The sequence below is a fragment of the Arvicanthis niloticus genome, chromosome 26, assembly GCF_011762505.2.
Source record: "Arvicanthis niloticus isolate mArvNil1 chromosome 26, mArvNil1.pat.X, whole genome shotgun sequence".
Classification (NCBI taxonomy): domain Eukaryota; kingdom Metazoa; phylum Chordata; class Mammalia; order Rodentia; family Muridae; genus Arvicanthis; species Arvicanthis niloticus.
Window position 1 is genome coordinate 19003479 of NC_133434.1, and position 24820 is coordinate 19028298.

The following is a 24820-nucleotide window of genomic DNA, read 5'->3' on the forward strand; positions in this document are numbered from 1 at the left end:
TAATCTACAAGTTCAAATTCACAAGCACTCCAAAATATGAACTATCATTACTGTTTTATGTATTTGGGCGTATGTGTATCTATGCATGCTCAGTGCCAAGGGAGACCAGAAGAGGGCATCCAAGTCCCAGGAACCAGAGTTAGAGGCGGCCTGTGACCAACCATGTTGAGTTCCAGAGGACCATGGGACTCAAACTCTGGGCCTCTGGAGAAGCAGCTAGAGATCTTTACTACTGAGTTTTAAGCATTACACAGTTGCTCAAAAAATTGCTGCTTTGGGGGCATTTGGATTTTCCATAATGCTTACTTGTAAGTGCTCAACTCATTTAAAAAAAAAAAAAAAAAAAAAAAAAACCTCCATAATCTGAAGCATTTTTGGTCCAAGAATTTTGAGCGAGGGATACTCAGCCTGGACTCAAACCCACATCACAAATAAATCAAATAGCAGAATTGGCTATTTTTTTGACACATACTTATTAAATATTTATTTATATCTTCCCTTTTGTTTCCTGAAAATGGGAATAATAATCCATTTCCTAAGGGTGTGATGACCAAATAAACTCACACAAGATAGAAAGCATTCCATCCTTGCAGCTGCAGTTACTACTGCCGCATGAATACTCAATCGTGAGATGTCTCCAAAGAAAGTATTCCCAGATAGGCTGCCTGCTGCAAACCAGCTTCTTCCACATCACAGACCTCTGGGACACTAAGCAACATCAACTGACCAAAAATCAAATGTTGGAGAACTTATTCTGTGCACTTGGCTAGGGTTTGTGGAACCATAAAATCAAAATACAGAGTATCGATCTCTTCAATAGCTCAGTCTATCCCATGGCTAATTGCTAGTCAGTGAGAGAAATCATAGCAAAGCTATGGACAAACATCATGGGCATAACGCTACAGGGCCTAAGAACAGACCCCGGAAGTGAAGGGCAAACCCCTTCAACATGTGGGTCTGAATATCATGGAGATGAGTCCTTTTGCTGGTAACATTTTCTCTTTTGGCCTGAATACTACACCCTTTCCTGTGGGTTTTTTTCTGTTGTCTCTTTCTCTGTCTCTCTGTCTCTCTGTCTCTCTGTCTCTCTCTCTCTCTCTGTCTCTCTCTCTCTGTCTCTCTCTCTCTCTCTCTCTCGTGTGTGTGTGTGTGTGTGTGTGTGTGTGTGTGTGTGTGTGAGTGTATGAGTGTCTTGCCTGCATGTATATTTACACAGAAGAAAGTGTTGGTTCCCTTGGAACTGGAGGAGCTACAGATGGTTGTGAACTGCCCCATGGTGCTGGGAATTGAACCCAGGTCCTCTGCTAGAGCAGCCTGTGTCCTCTGTGGCTGAGCCAACTCTCCAGCCCTCCCATTCTGGTTTTTAATTCAGACGGCAGTTCTTCTGGCAGCTGTCCTTCCCCATTCAGACCCTCACGCTTCTGGTCTGCCCTCCTGAGCCCTAGGACTAAGGAAGGCATCTCATCTATGTTTCCTCCTCTGCTCCCCTCCATTAGAATACTACAGACAGTAATAAAACGGACTTCACTTTCTAGTCCTTCCAACTAGACTGGGAACCTCTGAGGGCACCAGCAACCAGCAGAATTAACATCTTCCCATACAATACAGTGCCTGGCACACAGCGTTTATTGACCAAGGAGTAAATTAACCGGGGTAAGTACTTTAGGTTTTCCCGACTCCATTGTCATGTATTCTAAAGAAGGAACAACCTGCTTTGAAGGGCGTATGGAGAAGAAAGAAGTCAGTTCTCGTCTACACTAGCATCAGAGTCCAAGGCCAACTGACCAACAATCTCGATGAGATAGGCCAGGATCACTCCATCTCGGAGATCCTGTCGCAGGTCCTGCACAGGCTTCACGGATGGCCTCTTCTTCAGCTGGGCATTCACCCAGGCCACGTAGGCCTGTAGCTGTTGCTGGAAAATAAAAGGTGGAGATAAGGGAAAGATGGCACATCAGTCTATCCCCTAGCCTGTCACTGTAAAACAGCTCAAGACGGTGAAGTACAGGGTGAAATCTCTACCGGGAAGCAGAGAAAGGTCTTAAGATATCAGATCAGGCCCAGAGCACATTCCAAAATCTCTAGCTTTAGGTTAACACCCAGGGATAAGCTGACCTCTGACTTATTCAACACTGCAGACGCAGATAGAGAGACCAGAGTTCCCAGGTTGTCACTGCCACTGTGCTCTGCTTATCAAGGCTGAGTTCAGGTCCCCAAACAGTATTCAGATTCAGTCACTGCTGCCAGCAGCTCACCCCAGCTCCTCATGGACTTTATGCAAAGGACCCTGACACCCCCATTCATTGATCTTGTAGAACCAGTCACAGCAGGTCCCAAGCACAGCACTGCCTCCCAGAGCCCGCTTTCCTCAGGACGACAAAGGTTTGCTCATCCCACACTCAATGCCCTCCTGAGCCCATAATCCGAGGATTGCTACAGAGTTAGTTTTAATCTGTGCTTTATATTGACAAAGACGATCTGATTACGTAAGACTAGTGCAGAGAAGAAAAAGGGAACCGTAACGTGAACAGGAGCCCTGAGGACAGAGGGGAGTTTTCCTTTACTTCATACAAGGTTGGGACACTGTGCTACCAGGAACCGATGAGATGTCCAAGTTGTGACATCTCAGGAACGCTTGCTGCCCAAGCCTTCACACCCTCCGCATTGCATTCCATTTAACAGGACTTGTACTCTGGATGCTTAGGCGTTGAAATCTCAAGCACACACAAATAAAATCACAGTCCGGGAGGCTGTAACATCCCAAGATCTTAAAACTAAAAATTAAGTTCAAGGGCTAATTATATGAAATTTGGTTAAAATACAGTTGATTTCTAAGTCTCACGCACTTCCTTGGCGAAAAGATGCGCTGGAAATTATTACTGGCTGCTTCCGGGGCTCAAATGAACTCTTTAGTCTCTCTGCTGGTTTTTGGACATCGTCATTGGAAGACAGTGCTGAGGCACTGATCCAGCAGCTACTGACACTGTAGGTTCTGCAGTGGGCAGCAGGAACATTTCCTGAGAACCTTCCACAAACTAAATACCATTTCTGGCAGTGTGTTCTGTTTTTGTGGTACAAGGGATTGAACCTAAGGCCGGGTGTGTGCTGGCCCAAGTGATTTACCCTTGAGCAATAGCTACAGTCCTGTTTCTGGTATTTCTAATTTGATTACTAATTCTGGTGTTCCAACACAAAATTGATGCTTATCAAAGGGTTAGTTGTTTTTACATTTTCTTTGTGTGTGTGTGTGTGTGTGTGTGTGTGTGTGTGTCGCATTATGAGATGCAAGTGTGGAGGTCAGAAGATGGCTAGTAACAGTTGGTGCTCTACTTCCATCTTGTGGGGCTTGGGGACTGAACTTAGGATGTGAGACTTGCCAGCAAGCACCCTTGCCCACTGAGACATCTTGCCAATCCTGGTCATCATTATTGTTACTAGCATCATCTAATTTGAACCTCACCCCCAAAAAAAAGTGTGTGTGTGTGTGTGTGTGTGTGTGTGTGTGTAAACAAAAACAAAAATCACCATAAAGCCAGTATTATTTCCATTTTATGGGTTACATTTGTACAACCGACAGAACTTCCCCCAATGTGCCCAGAACTAGGACATTGCACATCCAGTTTCAAACCCAGTAGACACTGCCTGTTCATTCACAAAGGCCCCTTGCTATCCACTCACTGCAGAACATGAGTCAGATACCCATCCCCAGAAAGCAGTTGATACATAATGTTCCAAGGCCTGAGGCAGCCAGGCTGAGGGCATCTCTGGGGTGAATGCTGTGGTTTAAGGAAAAGAAGGTAAGAGCAGACAGGGCATTAAGAATAACACCTAGGGGTAAAACTCCTAATGGGGAAGGTGATACATATCAGTAATCCCAAGTTTTGGGAGATGGAGCCAGCTTGAGGCTAGCCTGAGGTACATGGGCTGCTGTCTCAGAATAAAACCACAGAACAGATATAGTTTTCCCTATATCTTTTTCATTTAAAAAAAACTTTCAGACAATAATGTCTCACGATATAGTCTTGGCTGGAATGGAACTCATTGTGTAGACCAGGCTGGCCTAGAACTTTTAGAGATCCTCTGCCTTCCAAGTACTAGAATTATGGGGCTTGCCACCACACTGGGCTAAACTTCCCTGTCTATGATACCAGCCACCCTTAACTCACCCTCCACGCATTCCTGCTTAAAATTCTTCGTTGGTCTTCCATTATCCTGAAGATAAGTCCCATTTCTTAGGTGCCCTACAGTAAGCCTGTCTGTTTTGCTTTATGAGGTACTTTGGGTGTGCAATAGGAGTAGACCTTGGGGCACCTGTGATCACCCTCTATTCCTCCATGTCCCTGTCATGCCTCAGTCTGTCCAAACCACACACAGTTCCGCGCATGCACCACACTTTCTCACCAGTGTACCCACCCCCCTGCCTGCTGATGCTTTTAAAGACTCAACTCCAGCACCACCTTCTCACAAAAACCTTCCCTGACCTTTCACATACCTCAGACTCAATGTGTCTGTGTCATTCAACTGCTTCACCAATAATTTGAGAGCAAGCCATGGGACAACAAAGATATCAGACCTCTACACAGTTTGCAAGTATAAGAACCTGATTTGGATCCTGAGCGCCCACACAGAAAACTAGACTCAGTGGGTGGTGCACACCTAAAACTCCAGCACTGGGCATGAAGACAGGCAAATCACAGGTGCTCACTGGCCACACAGTCTACCAAAACTCCAGGTTCAGTCACAGAGCCTGTCTGAAAAAATAACAGACTGTGACCAGAGAAGGCATCCCAACATCATCCTCTGACACGCACACACACATACACACACACACACACACACACACACACACACAAATGCACACATACCTGCATAGACCCACCTGTGTGAACACACACACTTGTACACACACACCTGTACACACACCTGTATACACACACCTGAACAGACACCTGAACACATACACCTGTATATGCCACCTACACATAACACAACACCTGCACACCAACACACCTGCACGCACATATCTGTACATACACACAACTGTACACACACACTTTCACACTCATACCTGAACCTGTCCAGACCACACACACCTAGACACACATACCTGCACATACATACCTCCACAAACCCAACACCTGAACACACAGCACTATATACACATCTTCACAAACTTTCACATACACATCAACACACACACCTTTACATATACACAACACATGCACACACATCTATACAAACACACAACACCTGCACACACAAACACCACCACACATCTATACATACACACAACACCTGCACACACAAACATCAGCACACACATCTATACATACACACAACACCTGCACACACACACACATATACACACATACACACATGCACGCATCTGCATTCAAACTGGCTTGCTGAAAGAGGCACAGGCTATAAGGGGTTGCACAGGGTGCTGAGACAGCATTAGTCGAGCATGAAGGCCAAGACGTTAAGGAACAAAGGAGGCAAAGCGTGAACTCAATAGTCCTAAGGTGTAAAATATGATTTCTGCAGAGAGTCACAATGGTTCACAGTGATTTGCCTCTTAAGTACCTAGTGCTCACAAATATTTGCTTCTTGAGAGAAACCTTTGCCCAGTTTCATCAGACCCATACCTAAGTTACTGCAGAAGCCCATTGTGAGGTGATTTTTCAATAGGGTAAGATGATTTCTTAAGGAACCACAGCCTTATCTTGGCTGCAAAGAAGCAAAATGTCGTGGACGCAAAGCTGATCAGGAGTTCCAGACTACTTCTCCTGTACATTAACCCCTGCTGGGGTCTTCCAACAAACGGGGACGCACAGCATCAATGGCAGAGTCGTCACTTTTCAGGAAGTCTACTCTGGACCAAAAGCTATGCTAGTTCCCTTACGCACATCTTTCTTTCCTGTTTTTCTGCTTGATTTAGATGTTCTATCTACAATGAAGACTAAAGTCTGAGACTCAGAATAAGGTGATATAACCCATTCAATGACACCCAGATAGTGAAACATGAGTACGAGATTCAAATTTAATACCCAGGGCAAAGTTGAAGTTCTTCCCACTCCTAAATTAATGCATCTCTGAGCTGTGATTCTGGTGAACCTCGAAGGATGCTCTTTAGTCTGAAGCACCCCTCCCACAGGTGATGCTGGGTCCCTTGTGCACTATTCCTCTACACTAAGTGGCTCTGTGTGGTTCAGACCAGCCATAACGGCATCCTGTGGGAATCCACTAGAAAAGCGGTGTCTTGATATCTCCCAGCTCTACCAGAACTTGCATTTTAATGGGATCCCCTGATGTCTGTATGCACATTTGAGTGTGACAAATAGCAATTCAGACCACTGGTCCCCTCTCTAGATTCATGGCAAGACAAGGAAGGACTGGGATGTAGTTCAGTGCCAGAGAGTCTCTGTAGTTTACGGGGATTATTATGCTTCTGGCCTAAAGGTCTCTGAGCTCCTGACACTACACACTTGCTACAATGCCTTGTATATAAAAGGACACATGAAGCTCACCCAGTCATTTGTCTGTTTTTATCTCCATTCTTCTGTCTTTCCTTCTTCCCTTCTTCCTACCAGACCACACCATTGGTTCACACTGATGGGTCATTCAAAATCCCTAAAGATACTTTAAAAAAAAAAATTTAATAGCTTTTCATTGTGAAGTAATTTCTGGCTTATGAAAAGGTAAATGCGGGCTCTGGATATGGCTTCATGGGTAGTCAGTTTGCCTACCATGCAGAAGGCTCTGGGTTCAATCCCCAGCACTACATAAAGTCGGTGTGGTGATGGCATGCCTGTAATCCCCTTCAGGCAGGAGGATCAGAAGTGTAAAACCATTAGCTCTGCAGCAAGGCTGAGGCTAGCCTTGACTATGATATCCTGTCTTTTTTTAAAAAGGGGTTAACTACACAAACTCCTCATCTGTACTCTTGCCCAGGTCACTACTAGAGAACCATAGCACAGTGATCAAAACACGAAACCACCATTAACATAATCTGCAGACTTCCTTTGAGTTTAAAAAAAAAAAGAACCCATGTGGGTCCCAGGATCAGAGCCCTGTGCCACCTCATAGACCTTTAATTATTTTTCCTGTTTTTTTTTTCATGATGAAATTCAGGTTGTAGGTTTTTGGAAAAAAAAAAAAAAAAAGAAAGAAAGAAAGAAAGAAAAAGAAAAAGAAAAAGAAAAAGAAAAAAATACTGAAGTAAAGAAAGGGCTCAGACAGCAATGCCTGAGGACAGGTTGGCGGGCAGTGCTGTCAGGGACAATGATGACACTGAGAATGAGCAGCGGGCAAATCAAACAGTTAAGTTTTAGGCACAGTCTGAACTATTTGTAGGAAGCCACAGTGGGGATGTTCTCCAGCCAGCTGACAAAATACATATTCAGAGTACAGGACATGGGGGTTGCATTGAAGACACACATTAAGAAGTACCTACACATGTCTGCAAGTAAAATCATAACCATGCCCACAGCCTATCTCCTGTAACTCACCTGTTATGTGTTCTCTGTCTAACCATTCATCTGTAGTCTTTGGAATGTCCTTTATAATAAATGGGGAAAGGTTAAGGGTTTTGCTGAGTATTGTAGGCTGCCCTAGAAAATGAAACATAAAACTGAAGAGAGAGAGAGCAGTCTATGGAACTGAGGCTTCTAGCTGTTTAGTGTCAGAATGCAACAAAATTAGCGGACACTGGGCTGGGGTACACTGGAAACTTACTTGCCTGGGATGTGAAGAAAACCACATATGTGGGCTAGCCTAAGCTTTCTGTTAGATAAGAGCATACAGGGAGAAACAGACCTTGTTTTTCTTATGTTCCTAGATTAATATGTATCAGAGCAATATAGCATCTCTCTAAAGTTATTTTGCTTTTCTTTGAGATATTATGGTGTGTCGCAGTGCAGTTTTCATGTTTGTGAATAATAAAAATAGCAAACAAATAAAAGCCAAAAAAAATCATAACCATGCAAATTACTACCTTCCACTAAGCACTAGCTACATGCCAGGTGCTGTGGTAAATACTTGGCCACAGACTTCCAGGTGTTCACCACCTCACACACACTGATCCTGCTAGGAACCATCATTCCTATTGGATGGGTGTGAGAACTGAGGTCACGAGTACAGCTACAGTCGTGGGGCTGGCCAGAGGTGGATCAGAGACTCGAATTCAGTGCTTATTCCAAATCCTGTGTTCTGAAACATCTCATAGAGGGAGTGAGGCAAACTGTGAGAAGTTACCCGGTGTGAAAAGGAGTGGGGAGTGAGGGCACCTAAGAGAGAGAAAGGGAGGGGAGGGGGAGGGGGGAGGAAGACGGGGAGGGGGAGGGTAGGGGGTAGGGGGAGGGAGACGGGGAGGGGTAATGGAAGGGGGTAGGGGGACAGAGAGGGGGAGGGGGAGGGAGAGGGAGAGGGGGAATGGAAGGGGGTAGGGGTAGGGGTAGGGGGAGGGGGAGGGAGAGGGAGAGGAAGAGGGGGAGGGAGAGGGAGAAGGGGAGGGAGAGGGAAGGGGGAGGGAGAGGGAGAGGGGGAGGGTTAATAGAAGGGGGTAGGGGGAGGGAGAGGGGGAGGGAGAGGGAGAGGAAGAGGGGGAGGGAGAGGGAGAAGGGGAGGGAGAGGGAAGGGGGGAGGGAGAGGGGGAGGGGAAGGGAGAGGGAGAGGGAGAGGGAGAAACATGCATTATCTCCTTCAGCCATCAGACCTGTCCTGGTTAGGTTGTTTTCCCCCCTCAACTTGATATCTGGGAGGAGACCATCAATTGAGAAAATGTCTCCATCAAATTGCCTGTAGGCAAATCTGCACAGAGTTTTCTTGATTCATGACTGATGTGGAAGGGCCTAGGCCACTGGTGGTGATGCTGCCCAGGAATGTGGTCCTGGATGGTAAAAGAAAGCAGGCTCAAGGCCAACCTGGTCTACCGAGTGAGTTCCAGGACAGCCAAGGCTATACAGAGAAACCCTGTCTCGGAAAAAAAAAAAAAAAGAAAGAAAGAAAGAAAGAAAGAAAGAAAGAAAGAAAGAAAGAAAGAAAGAAAGAAAGAAAAGAAAAGAAAAGAAAAGAAAGCAGGCTTGGTGTGCCTGGCAGTGCTCCTCCATGGCCACTGCTCACTTCCCTTGATGATTTAGTCTGAAATATAAGCTAAATAAACCCTTTCCTTCCCAACACTGCTTTTAGTCGTGTTGTTTTATTAAGGTGATAGACAGCAAACTAAGACACAATCCAATCAACAGAATCATTACTATTTAAGGCCATTTTCATACAGAGAAACAGGTTCAAGATCACACTACTAATAGGTAGTCAAACCAGGATTTAAACCCACCCCATCTTATTCCAGAGAATATATTATTTCTACCATAACAAAGAAACCTGGGACTTATCACTGGTGGGCCAGTGAGATGAACACAGTTCAGCAGGTATAGGCACTTGCTGAACTGATTTCAATCCCCAGAGACCCTATGAAGGTGGAAAGAAAGAACTGATGCCACAAAGTTGTCCGGTGACCACCACAAGTGTTTTGGCATGCACACCCATGCACAAATCATCATTGTTGTCATAGTCATCATCATCATCATGACACCTCAGCTTACTACACAAGCATAAGAAAGGAGTTCAGAGCCCCAAACCACCTAAAAGCTGGGTGAGCATGACGGCCAGTGCAGGAGGTGGAAAGGGGATTCCCAAGAGTAAGCTGACTAGACACACTAGCCAAAAAGGGCTGGTCCAAGGGTCTACCTCACTATACAAGGTAGTGTGTAATCAAGGAAGACCCCTGACATCCTCTTCACCAAGTGTTGGGCAGGGATGGAGAGTACAATGCTACCATCGAGTCGCCTGGCGAGGTGAAGCATCTTGCTGTACTAAGGCTCGGCTCGGCAGTCTGTACCAGCCACAGAGGGAACCCAAGCACAGGCTCATAGAGAGGTGGAGGTAGTCAAGGAACACCAGGATCACTAGGGCAAAAGGGGCCGGAGATGAAGTCACTGGCCATGGGGTCCCAGCCAGGTAAGTTGAGAGGAAGGAGGACATGAAGAGAGGAGGAGCTGATGGGACACAGACGCTAAGTTTAATAAAAATGAGTAGTGGAAACTGGGTTTAAGCAGTGCCAGGGTTCAAGATGCCAGGTATAGAGCCAGTGTGAGAGCACACACCTGTAACCACTGCACCCACAAGGCTGAGGCAGAAGGATTGCTGTGTGTTTAAGACTAGCCTGGGCTACACAGTGAACTTGAGGCCAGCCTAGGCAACAAGATTGAGTCCCTTTCTCTCTCTCTAAAAAAATAAAAAGGTTGTTGTTGTTGTCATCGTTGTTTTGTTTCTTACATGCAGGTAACACGGTAGTAAGTTCCAGTTGTGGTCCTGATGGAGTGGTGTGGAGATGTTAGTCGAAGCAGAAGGACAGTGCAGGAACTGGCAGTCTAGATCATCATTACGATGGCACCGGAAGTCCTCCCAAGGGAGGAGTAGACAATAAGATGCTGGGGCTATTTTGTATTAAGCCCAGATTCATATTATTTTTTAAAAATGGATAAGCAAGTCTAAGGTTAAGTCAGTGATTTTTTTTTTAAATTAATAGCTGGCATTTGGGATGACTACTGCAAATCATGCTGGTGGAAGTCAGCCAAGTGGAATCTAACCAGTGTGTTCAAGCTTCACAGCTGCATGGGGCAATACTTACCCCAGCAAGGGGTCAGATAGCTCTTCTCCAGGTCTCAGCTCCTCTCTTTCTGTCTAACTTGGTGGAGGTCAGCCTCTCAACTGGGGGTCCATCTCTCTGAGGCCTTGAGGTATCTGCACTCCTCACTTAAAGCGCCTGCTTCGGGCTCTTAAAAACCCTACTTAAAGGACAAAGTCACACTTTTGAGGTCCAGCAGCACCAGCTTCCCACCAACATGCTTGTCTTAGAAGGGGCTGTAGTGTGAGCCCAACACAGCTTGGCTCAGCTGCTTGGTTTTAACAACAGGCACCTCCCCGCTCCCAGCAGACAGAATGCTACATGTTTTTGCAAGAGGCTGTCATAATGTAAATTCCACAGTTGCTTTGTCTTCTCCTCCTCCTCCTTTTGTTTTTGTGTACTACAGTATTTAATACATTGTCATTTAGAGCTGAATAGTAGTGGTGCATGCTTTTAATCCCAGCACCCGGGAGGCAGAAGCAGGGGGATCTCTTGTGAGTTTGAGGCCAGCCTGGTCTACATAGTAAGTTCCAGGACAGGCAGGGTTACACAGAGAAACCCTGTCTCCAAACAAATATGTGACTTTTATAAAGCTAGATGTTTGTTTTGCATTGCCAAGGGTTAAACCCTGGGTCTCAATGCACTCAACAGTCTACCCCTGAGCTATACCCTCAGCTCCCCAAAGCCAATAATAAGAAAGACATTTGTATTATCTTTACCTACTTGTCCTTGGCTGAGTGGGTGTAGGATGCGTGAACAAGCCAGAACCTGCATGCGGAGGTCAGAGGACAACTCAGAGAAGTCAGCTCTCTCCTACCATGTGGATGTAGGCCATCTTGCAGGCCCAGCTTTTCAGTTTACTTAAGCACAGCCTTTCATGTGTGTGGGTGTTTTGCCTGCATGTGTATCTGTGCACCACTTGAGTGTCTGGTGCCTGCAGAAGCCAGAAGGTGTTGGGTCCCCTGGAACAGGAGTTACAGATAGTTGTGAGCCATCATGTAGGTGCTGAGTCCTCTGGAAGAGCACCCAGTGCCCTCAACCACAAGCCATCTCTCCAGCACAAGATTTTTTTTTTTTAAAGTAAGGTCTCTGGTTAGAACCTGGGTGTGGGGTTCAGAGCCTAGACCACTCACTCTCTTTTTCTTCTCCCCTAAACTTCCCCTCCAATTTATCTACCTCCCCCTTCCACTTGACTTCTTCGAGAACTAAAAAGATTCAGTGTGTGTGTGTGTGTGTGAGAGAGAGAGAGAGAGAGAGAAAGAGAGAGAGAGAGAGAGAGAGAGAGAGAGAGAGAAATGGAGAGAGAGACAAAGAGAGACACACAGTGAGACACAGAGACACAGAGAGATAGAAAGAAGAAATGCCCAAAGAGTCCAAAAGAGGGTGTCAGATCTCCCAGAGCTGGGGCATGGTGGCACAAGCTTGTAATCCCAGAGGCGCTAAGATGAGATGGACCAGGTGTGTCCCTAGAAGTTCCTTGGCCATCGAGGACAGGCTACCTGGCATGTTCTAGGCTGGTAAGGAAAGTTATTTTAAAAAGGTGGAACGAACCTGAGGAACGACACCTGAAGATGGCCAGTAACCTGCACACGTCTGAGCATACACGCATGCACATGTGCGCACGTGCGCACACACACACACACACACACACACACACACACACACACACGTTCACTTGCACCCACACAAACACACACAACTTAAGTGTTGTGATAAGCAGGCTGTCCATTTAACTAGTGAAAAGCCGTGGTAGAAGGAGTGAAGACACACTGGGGAGCCTGGCAACCAGCGCTGGAGCTTCTGCTTTCCTCTAAGTATGAAACATTGCTATGGCCCTGCCCTCTCTATGGTTTAATTTTTCAGATTTTCCTAGGAGTGTGAGTCAGTAAACTCTGCTTCCTAGTTCTTCTTGTTCACATTGGGTTTATGGCATCTGCAGCCAGAGTTTAACAAAGAAAAGAAAGGCAAGCCAGTCAGCTGGTACATCTTGAGTCCACAACAGAACAGAACCTAACTTCCTCTTGAGTTTCACTTTTTAACTTGTCCAAGGGAAGCTATAAAGATGTCCGCGTCCAGGGCTGGAGATACAGATTACAGCCTAATAACACTTGCTGTCCTTACAGAGGACCCTGGTTTGGTTTTCAACTCTTATGTGTCGGCTCACAACCAGCTGTAACTCTAGTTTCAGAGGATCTAATGCCCACTTCTAGTCTCTACAGGCACCAGGCACTTATGTGATACATATATATTATATATAATATGGCATATATCATATATCATATATGCAGACAAAACATTCATGAACACAGGAATAAATAAATCATTTTTTAAAAAGATGTCAGTGTGTGGCTAATTCTAGAAAGAGAGAGTTTTGATGCTAGCTCTAAGTCAGACCTCAGAGGAAGGAGAAACAGAGGCAGCAGTGGTCTCTGCTGTCTAAATACGATTTGAGTCTCACAAGGCCCACCAATCCCTGTCTCCATCAGCTTCCTCCAAGACACTCCACATACCCTATAATCTGAGTCTAAAGTCTCAGTGTACAGAATTCTATCCACATCTTCATCTGGTCAGGGGCCCTTGACCTTGGAAGCCATCTTACTGCCAAATGTAACTTTCCTTCTGTTTTTCTTTAGGATACACCCTTCCTCCCAAACAATTTCATAGAGTCAGCCTCTGCTCCCCCCACCCCCAGGGGCCCAAGATCAAAGACTGTTTCTGCACAGGATTAGTTTGGTTAGAGCTGCCAGAGCAGGGAGTAGTTTCCACCAGGGAACTTCATAGGACCCACTATTCCTAGTGTAGAAATGTCAGAGAGATTTGGGTCTGTGACTCCCTACTGGCCACCTGGAAAGCAGTGAGCTTTCAGGACAGGCTCCAGACAGTGCAGAAGAAAACTGACCCGCCCAAAAAGGAAATTAGTTTAACAGTGATACCAGATACCTGTTTAGAACTGAGATCCCAGCAGCAGAAGGTGGAAAGACAGCCATAGAAAGTTCTTCAGATACAAAAGCCGAGGTTAAGTTATAACGAGGCTAAATTCAGTAGGAAAAAAACCCACAATACTGTATTTCTTTTCTATGACATATTTAGTTGGGTTTTTTTTTTTTTTTTTTTGGTTGTTTGTTTGGTTTTGGTTTTTTTGAGACAGGGTTTCTCTGTGTAGCCTTAGCTGTCCTAGAACTCACTCTGTGGACCAGGCTGGTCTTGAATTCAGAGATCTACCTGCCTCTGCCTTCCAAGTGCTGGTACTAAAGGCGTGTGCCAACACTGTTCAGCTCTTTTCTATTAATTGGTTCTATTAAGTTGATTCTTTGCTGAATCAATGTTCTTTGTTCATTGTCCCTGATGGCTAGTTGGGTCAAAATAAAAGTATCATTGAAATGTCTTCCTCCTCACATGGACAAGGCCATTCCTAACAATGTTCAGCTTCAGGACCAAAGGATCATATAGAAAAAGAATGAAAGTGTTTCAAAATGATACCATTTCATAAACGTATCCTAAAATTTCTGTTAATTAGAAGCTCCATCAACAGTCTCTGTTCCTTTGTGAATACATGTTACCACGTAAATGTTCAATACATGTATGAGAATGAATCAACTCATCTATCTGTAGTCAATCAATCTATAGTCTAAGGCGTCTCTCAGTTTAGAAACAGAATGTCTGGCCCACCCTGAGCACTTTGATACTGGATTCACCCCCTTACCAAATATGGCTGATGAAGGTTATGTGTATGGCCACTTTGATGGGGATTAACTTAGAAGCTAATACAGAAATGCCTTCAGAAAAGCGTGGGTTTGAGCCACTGGTCTCCACAGCCCAGACAAGGCCCAGCTCCGGTTCTGCAGATGAAGTATTACTAACACTCAAACTCTCCAAACTGCCTGGGGGAGTGGCACCTGGCAAACGGTGCCCTGTCACGGCGACACAGCTGGGTCTGCCCATCACAGGGCACCAGGAACACAAGGCTGCCTGGTAGCCTTCAGCCAGGGAGCATCTGTTGAGCTGGCAATGGCGTCAGTGGGGAACAAAGCCAGCGAGCCTGGGTGGGTGGGGGTGAGGAAGTCAGGCTGGGAGGTGGGGGGCTTTGTTACATTAAATACTTAACTGGTCTTTAATTTCTACAGCAAAGCACTGAGGGATTCACTGTGGAAATGGCTGAAAGCCTCTTTTTGGCCCAATACTACTTCTCCATGGAAAGCATGAGGAACTAAAGAGGGATGCCCCCAGGAGCTACCCTGCCTGCCAGTTTTCTTCCTTACTAGGTATCCCCATTACAGGAAGAGGCTAGACAAAGGCTCACAAATCTGTTTCTAGGGGACTACCAAGCAGATGAATTCCCCGCCTCCACTCTTCCTCTTAAAAAACAAAACATACATACATACATTTATTTATTTATTTATTTATTTATTTATTTGGAACTGGGGGGTGTGTGGGCGGGTGTACCCCTGTCATAGTGAGTGTGTGGAGGTCAGGGGACAACTGGCAGGGCTCAGTTCTCCCCTTCCACCATGTTGGTTTTAGATATAGAACTCAGGTCAGCAGGCTTGGTGCCAAATGCCTCTCTCTACCGACTGATCCGTCTCACTGCCCTCGGTCCACCCTCCACTCTTTCAAACAAGGACCCATGTGGACCAAGCAACTGTCTGCCTCAACCTGCTGAGTAGCTGCGACTGCGGCACCGTGCTACAAGAAGTCACACACGAGAACCTTACGGTGGGTTTCAATCTATTCCTTTCCAACTTGGAGAAAAACCCGTCAGTTCAACATGACCAGACAACTGGCTTCCTACTGACCAAATTGTTCGTAAGTCATTCCCTTGGCTTTTGGCCTCTCAGCTACCCACATTATAACTAGGCAGAAGTTCACTCTTTTCCACAAGAAAGACGTCTGTATTAGTAAAGAGTTACCAAGTATGATGCTTTCTTTATCTTCATTGGCCTGTGAGCTCCATTAGGGAACAGACTCTGTTATTTGGCTTCTATTTCCAGAGCCTGGCACAGTGCCTGGTAAACACAGTAATTCAGTGAGCGTCTGGTGAGTGATTGCCTGCACGCGTATATCAGCCAAGCACTGGGAGGAAAATCTGGCCTCAGTGTACACAAAGGTGGATAAACATTGCTTCTTTTCATGGTTTGATTAATTAGAAGTTATCTATACAATCTCCCATAAACATTGCTCCTTTGTGACATTTATGACCTTAAGCATTCTACTGGGGCTTTTCCAGTAGGTTCTGTCTCTCTCTATAAAAATTCCAATGGCTATATACCTTCCCTTCATCCAATGAACAAATAAACAAATGCTTACTCATCCAGCCACATTATAACGGTGAGTCTATTAAAAATCTTCCAACTCAAACTAAAGTTTTTAAAAAGAAGTTCAGTCCCTAGGAAAAACACTGGCAGATATTCATACTATCAATGACAATGTTAATGTAACAGTACCAAGTAGTTTGGACCAGGTGTTGTGGAGTGTGCCTGCATCTCCAGCACTGGAGAGATGAAGACAGGATGGTCAGGAATTCAAGGTCAAAAACAGCAGAGCTACGGAGATGGGTACGTCAGTGAAGTGCCTGCTATTTAAGCATGAAGACCTGGGTTCAGTTGCCCAGCACCTACATACAAAGCCAGGCACAGAAGTGGCAGAGACAGATGGACTCTCCAGAGCTCACTGGCCAGACAGGCTAGCTGAATCAGTGAGCTCCATGCTCTGTGAGAGACCCTGTCTCAAAAAATAAGGTCAAGATCAACTGAATAAGACACCTGACATCAACTTCACACACACACACACACACATACCACAGATATACACCCACAGACACACAGAGACATACACACAGAGACACACACATAGACCAGATAGATATACACAGAGACAGATACACAGAGCTTTGAGGCAAAAGCAGAATGAAGAAGTAAAGAATCATAGAAAACCCATCATCACCAAAGTGAGTTAGCCACGACAATAGCCAAAATCTATGGATAACTCACAGTGAACATTAACCATGTCAACACAAGGGGTTGCTTTAGTATCACTGGCCTGAGTTAATTCTGTGACTTCTTTGCCAGGCATGCTGACTCTGTGTGGGACTCTGCATGTGTCTGTGTGTGTGTGGCTATGTGACCAAAGATTCTGTCACACACGGTTATATTTAGTGACATATGGGATGAGAAGAGACCAGCAGTAAATAGAGGGAAGCCTTGATTCAAAGGGCAGAGCTTCTCTCCGCTGCTGCCAGCTTTCCTTATAATTAACCAATTAGGGCCATATCCCTGCTTCCTGTGGGAGTTTTCTCTGCTGTGGAGAATGAGGTTGCAGCCCTAACCACACAGACCTATAATAAGCCATCTGGGTGATGAAGGCTAGCTTCAGATACTCTTGGATTATTCCCCAAGAGGTGGCTGAATACATGTGTGGTATTCTTAGCCTCAGTACAAAGACTTTCTCAGAGGAATTGAGTGTTCTCTGACACTATCTTTTAAGTGCCCAGTTACAGTCTTATCGTATGACACTAACAAAAGAGGTTGAATATTATTGGATCTATTAAGCAACCTTGAGTCTGGAAGATCAAACAAGGCTCCTACCAACCATCCCAATTACTTCGATCAGACTGTTATTCACTCGTATGATTATATGTGATAGTATATGGGGAGGGGGGAATGAAGAAAATGTTTTCTGTATGTGGAAAGATTTACATTAAGGGATCATTCAAATTTAACCTATTAATGATGTTTGTATTATTTACGGACACAAAATCAAAAGCGCTATTTTTGTTTTCAGAGTTCAAATGTATTAAGGAGAAAATGTACATTAGTTTGCAGAGAGGGCAGTTTATGGGATGGATAGACAATTTCAGTACCAGGGAGGCAAAACGCATTGCTGAATTGTTCTGAATGGAAGAACTGATTATAAAGTTGTCTGAGTGTTGCTTTTAGGAAGACTCCATTACCACCACGGGGGTGGGGGTGGGGGTGGGGAATACCTTCCACTCTCCTTTCCCCTTGCTTTGGAAGAAGTGAATGTTAGACAATATTTATGTACAGAGGCACGGAAATGACAGCCAGGCCACTTTGTTCTCTCGTGGGTCTTTAGATGAAGACTTAGAGGTGGAGAAGCAGCAGAAAGCACAGACGAGGACCTGGCTCTGTGCCAGCTGCCTTCTATTCAGAAGGTGGGTTCTGATACCAGAGGGGGGCTAAAATAGAAAAGGGAAAGAGGCCAGGAGAGCAGCAAAGGAGGCTTTACCACACTGGTGAATGAGCAGGATTTACCCAGGGAAGGCCCGGGGGCAGAGAGTGAGGGAAGATGACTGAGAATCCTGGAGACACTGAAAGGTGTGCTTCCTGGCTTTTCTGTGTTCACCTCTGGGTTTGTATCTCTTTGTAATCGACTCCCTTACATGTGTTCAGTCAAGAGTGATGGGAAGATGGAGAGGCCTACGGGGCAGGCAGGATACAAGCTTTGCCCTTTAATGAAGGCTGTGACACCCCTCAGCCAAAGGAAAATTCCAGCACAGTTGGTCACACTGGTAGAAGGTTTCCATTAGATTTTTTTTTTCTATGTGTGTCAGGAATAAGGGGCACAGGGGCCAGAACTGGGGAAGGTTCTAAGGCAGGTCAGAATGTAGGATTTCTTAATTAGAAACAGGGATCAAGGGGGAGCCTGTGGTGCAGCTGTAGAAAAAAAAAAATCCTACATGGAAATTCATGAGAATGGTTGGTTGCCTCTAGGGGAAAGGTTGGGAAGGGGGTGAGAGCCGGTAATGGCACAAAGGCTCGTCCATCTTGCCTGTAATGTTAATATTTAAGAAGAGAATGGGTTTAGAATGTAGCTCAGTGATACAGCTCCTAGTCATGTGTGCAAGGCCCTAGTTTCAATCACCCGTGCACACAGATTGGGGGTGTTTATATTATCTGACTAAAAGCTGATTCTAAAAACACAAGGGCTGTCTTTAAGGGTGGAGGGGTGGGGTACTGGCAGAGCACTTGTGTAGCATGCCCAAGGCCCCCACCACAAAAAAAAAATCTAAAATTTAATAAATCCATAAAGAAGAGAGGTGGACTGAGGGAAAAGGCAGGAAACCATGACCAATAGCTTATGCCTTTGCAGCTGCTGGACTAAGGCAATCAAAAGGATGACTGAGGAGCAAACAAGAATAGCCTGGGTCACAAAGGAAGCAAATGGAAGAGGTAACAAAATTCTGAGAGAAACTTCTGAAGAGAAACCGGAACCTGCCTAGGTCAATCCTGGCCCACCTTTCCTGTCAGATTGCAGCTTCCCAGCGCAGTCCTCACAGAGGGATCACATATTAGCTCCTGGAACTGGGCCTATGGCCCAGGTTGGTCCTCTCAGCCAACCTTAGTGGTGGAGAAATCTAACGTGCAGGATTCAAGAAATTCGCACGTGGAAAGGGCCCCTCATGTGGACCACCCACAGTCTCCTGCCCTCTTTCAAACTTTCTACCAATGCCACGCCACCGCACCCCTCCCGTGACTCATCCGCTTAGCGCCTGAAATAGAGCTCTGCTGCTTCTGTTCAGGGCTTACCCCCAGGATGTCCCTGGAGAGTCCCTGAGAGGTGTGGAGACCACCTTTCCGGCAAGGAGATGCCTTCTGAATCTGTGGTCCCGACTGCCCTTCCCACCTCAGGAAGGTAATCCTCCAGATTAGAGGAGGCCCACCGCCCTTCTGATGTCCTCGGGTTCGTGCATCTGCACCACGCCTACCACCTTGGCTGTACCACCCGGGCTCTTCGACGGGGCTCCCCGGAAGGATGCCCCTCCTCGCCCCTCAGGATTCCCTTCGGGAGATTAGGCGGGAGGCGCAGGGTGACCAGGAGCTGGGGGTGGGAGGAGCAGGGCAGTTACCTCATTGAAGCCCTCTTGCAGGACGTCCAGTAAGTTCCCGCGGGTCAAGCAGGCTAGCATTGTTCCTGCCGCGGGGCTTCCCGGGTGGGGTCGCGCCGCCGCCTCCTCCCTCTGCACACAAAGGCGATCGGCTCAGCTCCCTGGGAGCTCTCCGGAGTCCCGCATGCCACTTACTGGAAACCTAGACCGGAGCCAAACTAGCGGCTTGCACTGGGCATGCTCGCGCGCGGGCCGCAGCCGGAGGGGCCCGGGCGCTGCGCTGGTTCCTATAGAAACAGCAGGGCGCGCGCTGAGCAGACTGGCGAGAGGCGCTCGCAAGCAGCCCGGGGCCGCCAGGGAGTGCGGGGGAAGCCGTGGGCGCGCACGCAGGCTCCGCACTGGTGCTCGCGGCGAGCACTCACACACGCGTGAGCACACACACACACACACACACACACACACACACACACACACACACACACACACACACACACACACACACGCTGACTCAAGCGGGCTTGCCAGCCTGAGCATATGCTTGCAATCACTACACTGCACGTTTGGAGGCGGGCGTCCCCGCGCGTGTGCACGCACACATACACACACACACACACACACACACACACACACACTGCTCACTTAAGGCTGTAAGCACCTCATCACAAGGTGGATGGGAAAAGGAGTGAGTCACAGGATTACCCCACCCCCACCCCTTACTCCATTCTCCAGACTAACAGCAATCTTTTTCCACGCGGGCCTTGAGAGTGAGCCAACCAGCAACCTTTTTCCACGCGGGGCTGGAGAATGAAGCAATTTAAATAAGAGGAAGTAGAAAGACAAGAAATAACAACAAAAAGGGAGTCAGAGACTGGGGGTGGGGCTCTTTAAGTATTAGAATATAAGTAACTGAACAGTGCTAAACAAATCATACCATCATAACAGAAACGTCAGAGGCACGCCAAGGATGACCAAAGCATCATTACCACATGTATCTCTTTTATCTTTTTTACAAAATAACTGCCAAGGGGTAAGAGAAGGTAAGATGGCTCAGGGGATAAAGGCTCTTTCTTGTAAAAGCTTGACACCTGAGTCCTCTCGGGTACAGGCACACATTACACTCACACACATTCTCTCTCTCTCTCTCTCTCTCTCTCTCTCTCTCTCTCTCTCTCTCTCTCTCTTTCTTGTTAGCTGATTTTAATAATAAAATAATTGCTAAGACCCATGGTGGTATATACCTATCATTCTTTACTGGAAGCTGGAAGCAGAAGGAGTCATCCTTGGCTACATAGCCAGTTTCTGGCCAGGCTAGGTTCCTTTTGAAAATAAGACACACACACACATCAGATCAACACCCAAGGTTCTATGAGTCCAAAGCTAGCCTGGTCTATAGCAAGTTCCAGGTCAACCACATATAGTTCCAGGCCATCTAGTGAGACTCAGTCTCTAAATAAATAAATAAATAAATAAATAAATAAAACCATACTTTATAGTGATTTTTAAAATAAAGCACCAAAAAAATGCCCCGGTACATTGACAGGTAAAAGCATCCTTGGGTGTAACAGGACTTCTCTCTTTTGTGGCCTGGATGACGTCGCAGCTTTGAGGTTTATTTTTAAGAACACTAGTCATTTGCATGTTTGGAGTAACTGCTCTTAAAAAAGAAAGAATGAAAGAAATAAAGTCTATTCTACATTCCATTTCGTGATCCTAGACAAAAGGGGAGAATTTACAGTGTTAAGACCCAAAGAAGGTCAGAGCTTTGTCCAAGGACACAGCCGGTCAGAGACATGAAATTCAATAATCAAAGAATTACAAACCATTTTCTAGCCATCCTGCATCTTGCTCAAACTCCATTAGGACCTCAGCAAGAAAAGTCAGTAATGAGCCTACTGAGTCATATTTAACCTGATGACCTCCTCCTCAGGTCACTAGGGAATAAAAAAAAAACCCTTACTTGGGGCAGCCTGACTAGATAATCTAAAGCCGCTAAACACAAAGTTCTTCTGGGGGGAGAAAAATGCCTTTGACCACAAGAAGCAGGAAGCAGAGTGTCAATCTGCCCTGAGCCGGTTGCTCAGCTGCTTAAATCCTGAGGGTTCCACTCTGGCTGAAGCTGGAGGAAAGCAGTAACAGCAAATGAAACTGATCCTGAGCGCTCTGTAAGTCAGAAGACCTCCCTGTCTGCCACCATCTAGCCGGGGTGGTTCATCAAGACTGTTCCTTCGGTTCAAGGGAAAACACCACCAGGAGACTCACTAACTGATGTTTAAGACAATGGGGCCCTTAATGAGCAGAAGCAAAGACTTGCAATTGCATAGAACTGCACGAGGCACTTCTACGTACCTGATGATGCAAAACCAAAGCATTCAGTTGATAAGTCAGGCATCAGAGGGACGCCTACAGTCATCTATGCCAAGAGATCACTACATCTCAAAAAAACCAGTCTTTGATGAGAACAATGCCTGTGAGCTCAGTGCTTTGGAGGGAAGACTTACTAAGCAACTGATTGGCTTATCATTTTAGTCTTTTGAGGCAGGGCTTCTGTGTAGCCCTGGCTGGTTTCCAGCTCCCTAGTTAGCCAAAGATGACCTTGAACTAATCCTCTTTTTTCTGTCTCCCAAGTGCTGGGATTAGAGGCATGTAGTACTACACCTAGATATAACTGACTAAAAAATGTGTGTATCTGTGTGTCTGTGCCATGAGTGTGAAGGTCCCCATTGGCGATCAGACACCAGAAGAGGGTGTTGAGTACCCTAGGGTACAGAATGTTGAGAGCAACCCAATGTGGGTGATACGAACCAAATTTAGGTGCTCTTAACCACTGTGCCATCTCTTCAGTCCCCATAATGGATTTCAAATCTCCAAAATCGAGATCTCATTTGGCCCACTACCTTATTTCATACAAGGAAGAGCCAACACCAGGAGAGGTGCTCACGGTCACTCAGTAAATCAATACAGGGGCTGGGATCTAAGTAAAGCCCTTGGAGGCCTGGGCTTGTGTCTTCTGCAATAACCCTTCACGGCATGCTGGAGGACATCTGGGTGCTTGACAAGTGACTTATTTAAGGCATATGGCAAAAAAAAAAAAAATTGTGCAATGCCTGAAAAGTAGTGACTTTTAGAACTTTCTAAGATGGAAATATTCTATATTTTCTGTATGTTGTTCAAAACAGTGGCTTCTAGCCACATGGGGCTACCGAAAGCTTGAAATACAGCTAAGACGATTAGACAATTAAAATTTTGATGCTATCTAATTTAACTCATTTAAATATAGACGATGTCATTTCAAAATATTCTGTTCCACTGTCCTACAGACTATTGAGATGTATCCTCAGACTATATTAGCTCAAATACAGCATGTCTCTCATGATTAGAAAAAGCATGGGCCATATAATGTAAAATTGCTCAGAAGATATATTTGTCATGTCTGGTAAAGGACTGTGCTTAGCTAGGAGGAACATGAATATATTCTGTTCCAGGTTCCCTACCCCATGCTGTTGCAATGTCAATAAGGAGCTGGGACAGTAACTGGGTCAGATCGGAAGTGGGTTAGGACAGTGACTGGGGCGATAATCAATATAATGCAGTGCCTGTATATGGGATAGCCACAAAGCACTCTGGGAGCTGCAACCCCTTCCTTCCACTGCAGCAGGCCCGGGCAAAGGCAAGGACTGACTGCAGCAGACTGCTTTCCACAGGTTCCTGCTTCTGTCTGATTCTGTGTCCATTGGACCTTATCAGTTCTGCATCATCTTAGCAGCAATGGCAAGTATTTCTTCCACAGACTAAAAGATACTCAAATCTCTAATGGGATAGCAAAATTGATCTCATTTCACTATGTTCCAAGTCCTAGATGAAGCAATGTGTGATGGTCACAATTACAGTGAACAGTTGCTATTTACATATGAAGAAAGGTTGGTGGATAAATATGTTTGTTCCTGACCTACTTACTAAGTGGTGAAGCCAGGAACCAAACCTATGCTCCAGGTGCCAGGCAAGCACTCTGGCACTGAGCTCAGCCCAGCAAAGTACTTTTATCTGAAGCTTGCAGCATAGAAGGTACTAACCTAATGTTCTTGGATGAATGAATGAACCAGTGAAAGGAATGTTAGAAAATGCATTCGAACCATCTATTAATAAATGTAATAACATGTTTGCATAATTAAGATATTAAGCCTTAAACAAAGCTGTCATTTGGGGAAAACACTGCCAGTGACGTCTCTCTGTGTAAAACTAAAATGTGTGAAATTCACACCTATGAAAAATTTAACATAGCCACTACAGCTGTCATTCATGAGGAAAAGAAGCAGAGGCAGCTTACATAAACCAATAATTAAAACTAACAACGCAACAATCCATGACCCCTTGAGATAATTTCTTAATCTTTCTTTTTTTTTCCCCTCATACCGTCTGGGTTCTTTAAGGGCCGTATGCTTACAACATCTTCCACATTTACATTCAGAAGCAGCAGCACAGATACACAGACAGGCTTATACCCAACAGCCAAGATGGCAAACACGCCCTAGCTTCCAAACTGTGCGTTTACGTATGTGTGTATGTATGTACTTATTACAGCTCTGGGGGGTTGAACCCAGGGCCTCATGCATGCTAGGTAAACCCTCCACCACTGTCCACTGCCTGCCTAAACTGCTCTTTTGTCTTCAGATTCTTCCTCTTGCCAGTCTATATTCATCATAATCATTCTCAGACAATAGATTCATCTTGCTAGCCCAGGGCCCATTGTCTTTACATACTTCCTTTCTGTAGCACATCAAATAGGAATTCTTTGTGTCTGGCTCAGAAGGCCTCCCCTGGGATCACCTCTATTCAGGCTAGAAGGCTCCCGGATTGTCAAGGCTCATTTTCACGTCTGAGTTTTCACACTGACTCTTGGCTTTGAGTGTCACAGTCTACGCTCCTGCTCCTCACATCAGCAGGCCTCCTCCAACCTTTGTTCTCTCCATGAAACTTCTTTGACCACAGTTTTTGGGGTTTTTTGTTTGTTTGTTTGGTTGGTTGTTTGTTTGTTTTGGTTTTGGCTTTTTGTTCTTTACCACTTTTCCTCTTCCTTTTATTCTTTTAGTGTTGAAAATAAGCCAGGGCTTTGTGCATGTTAACTGAGCACGCCACCACTGCCCTCTGGGACATCTTATAACCACTCTTGATTAGTCTGTCTTACTCATCTCCACATACCCATGGCTTGTTCCTGCTCCTCCTCCATGCACCTGCTCAAATGTTCCTTAGGCCCTGGTCCTTCTTTTGCTGCTCTGTTTTAAATGGCAATACCCCCT

General features: G+C 45.7%; 1 protein-coding gene across 1 annotated transcript in view; it reads right to left on the bottom strand.

Moving 5' to 3' along the window:
• Positions 1 to 24820, bottom strand: part of Dixdc1 (DIX domain containing 1) — a 74650-nt gene that overhangs the window by 44201 nt on the left and 5629 nt on the right. Inside the window, 2 exon segments of the mRNA XM_076925131.1 lie at positions 1710 to 1750; positions 1752 to 1915. Coding sequence (XP_076781246.1) covers positions 1710 to 1750; positions 1752 to 1915 — 205 coding nt within the window.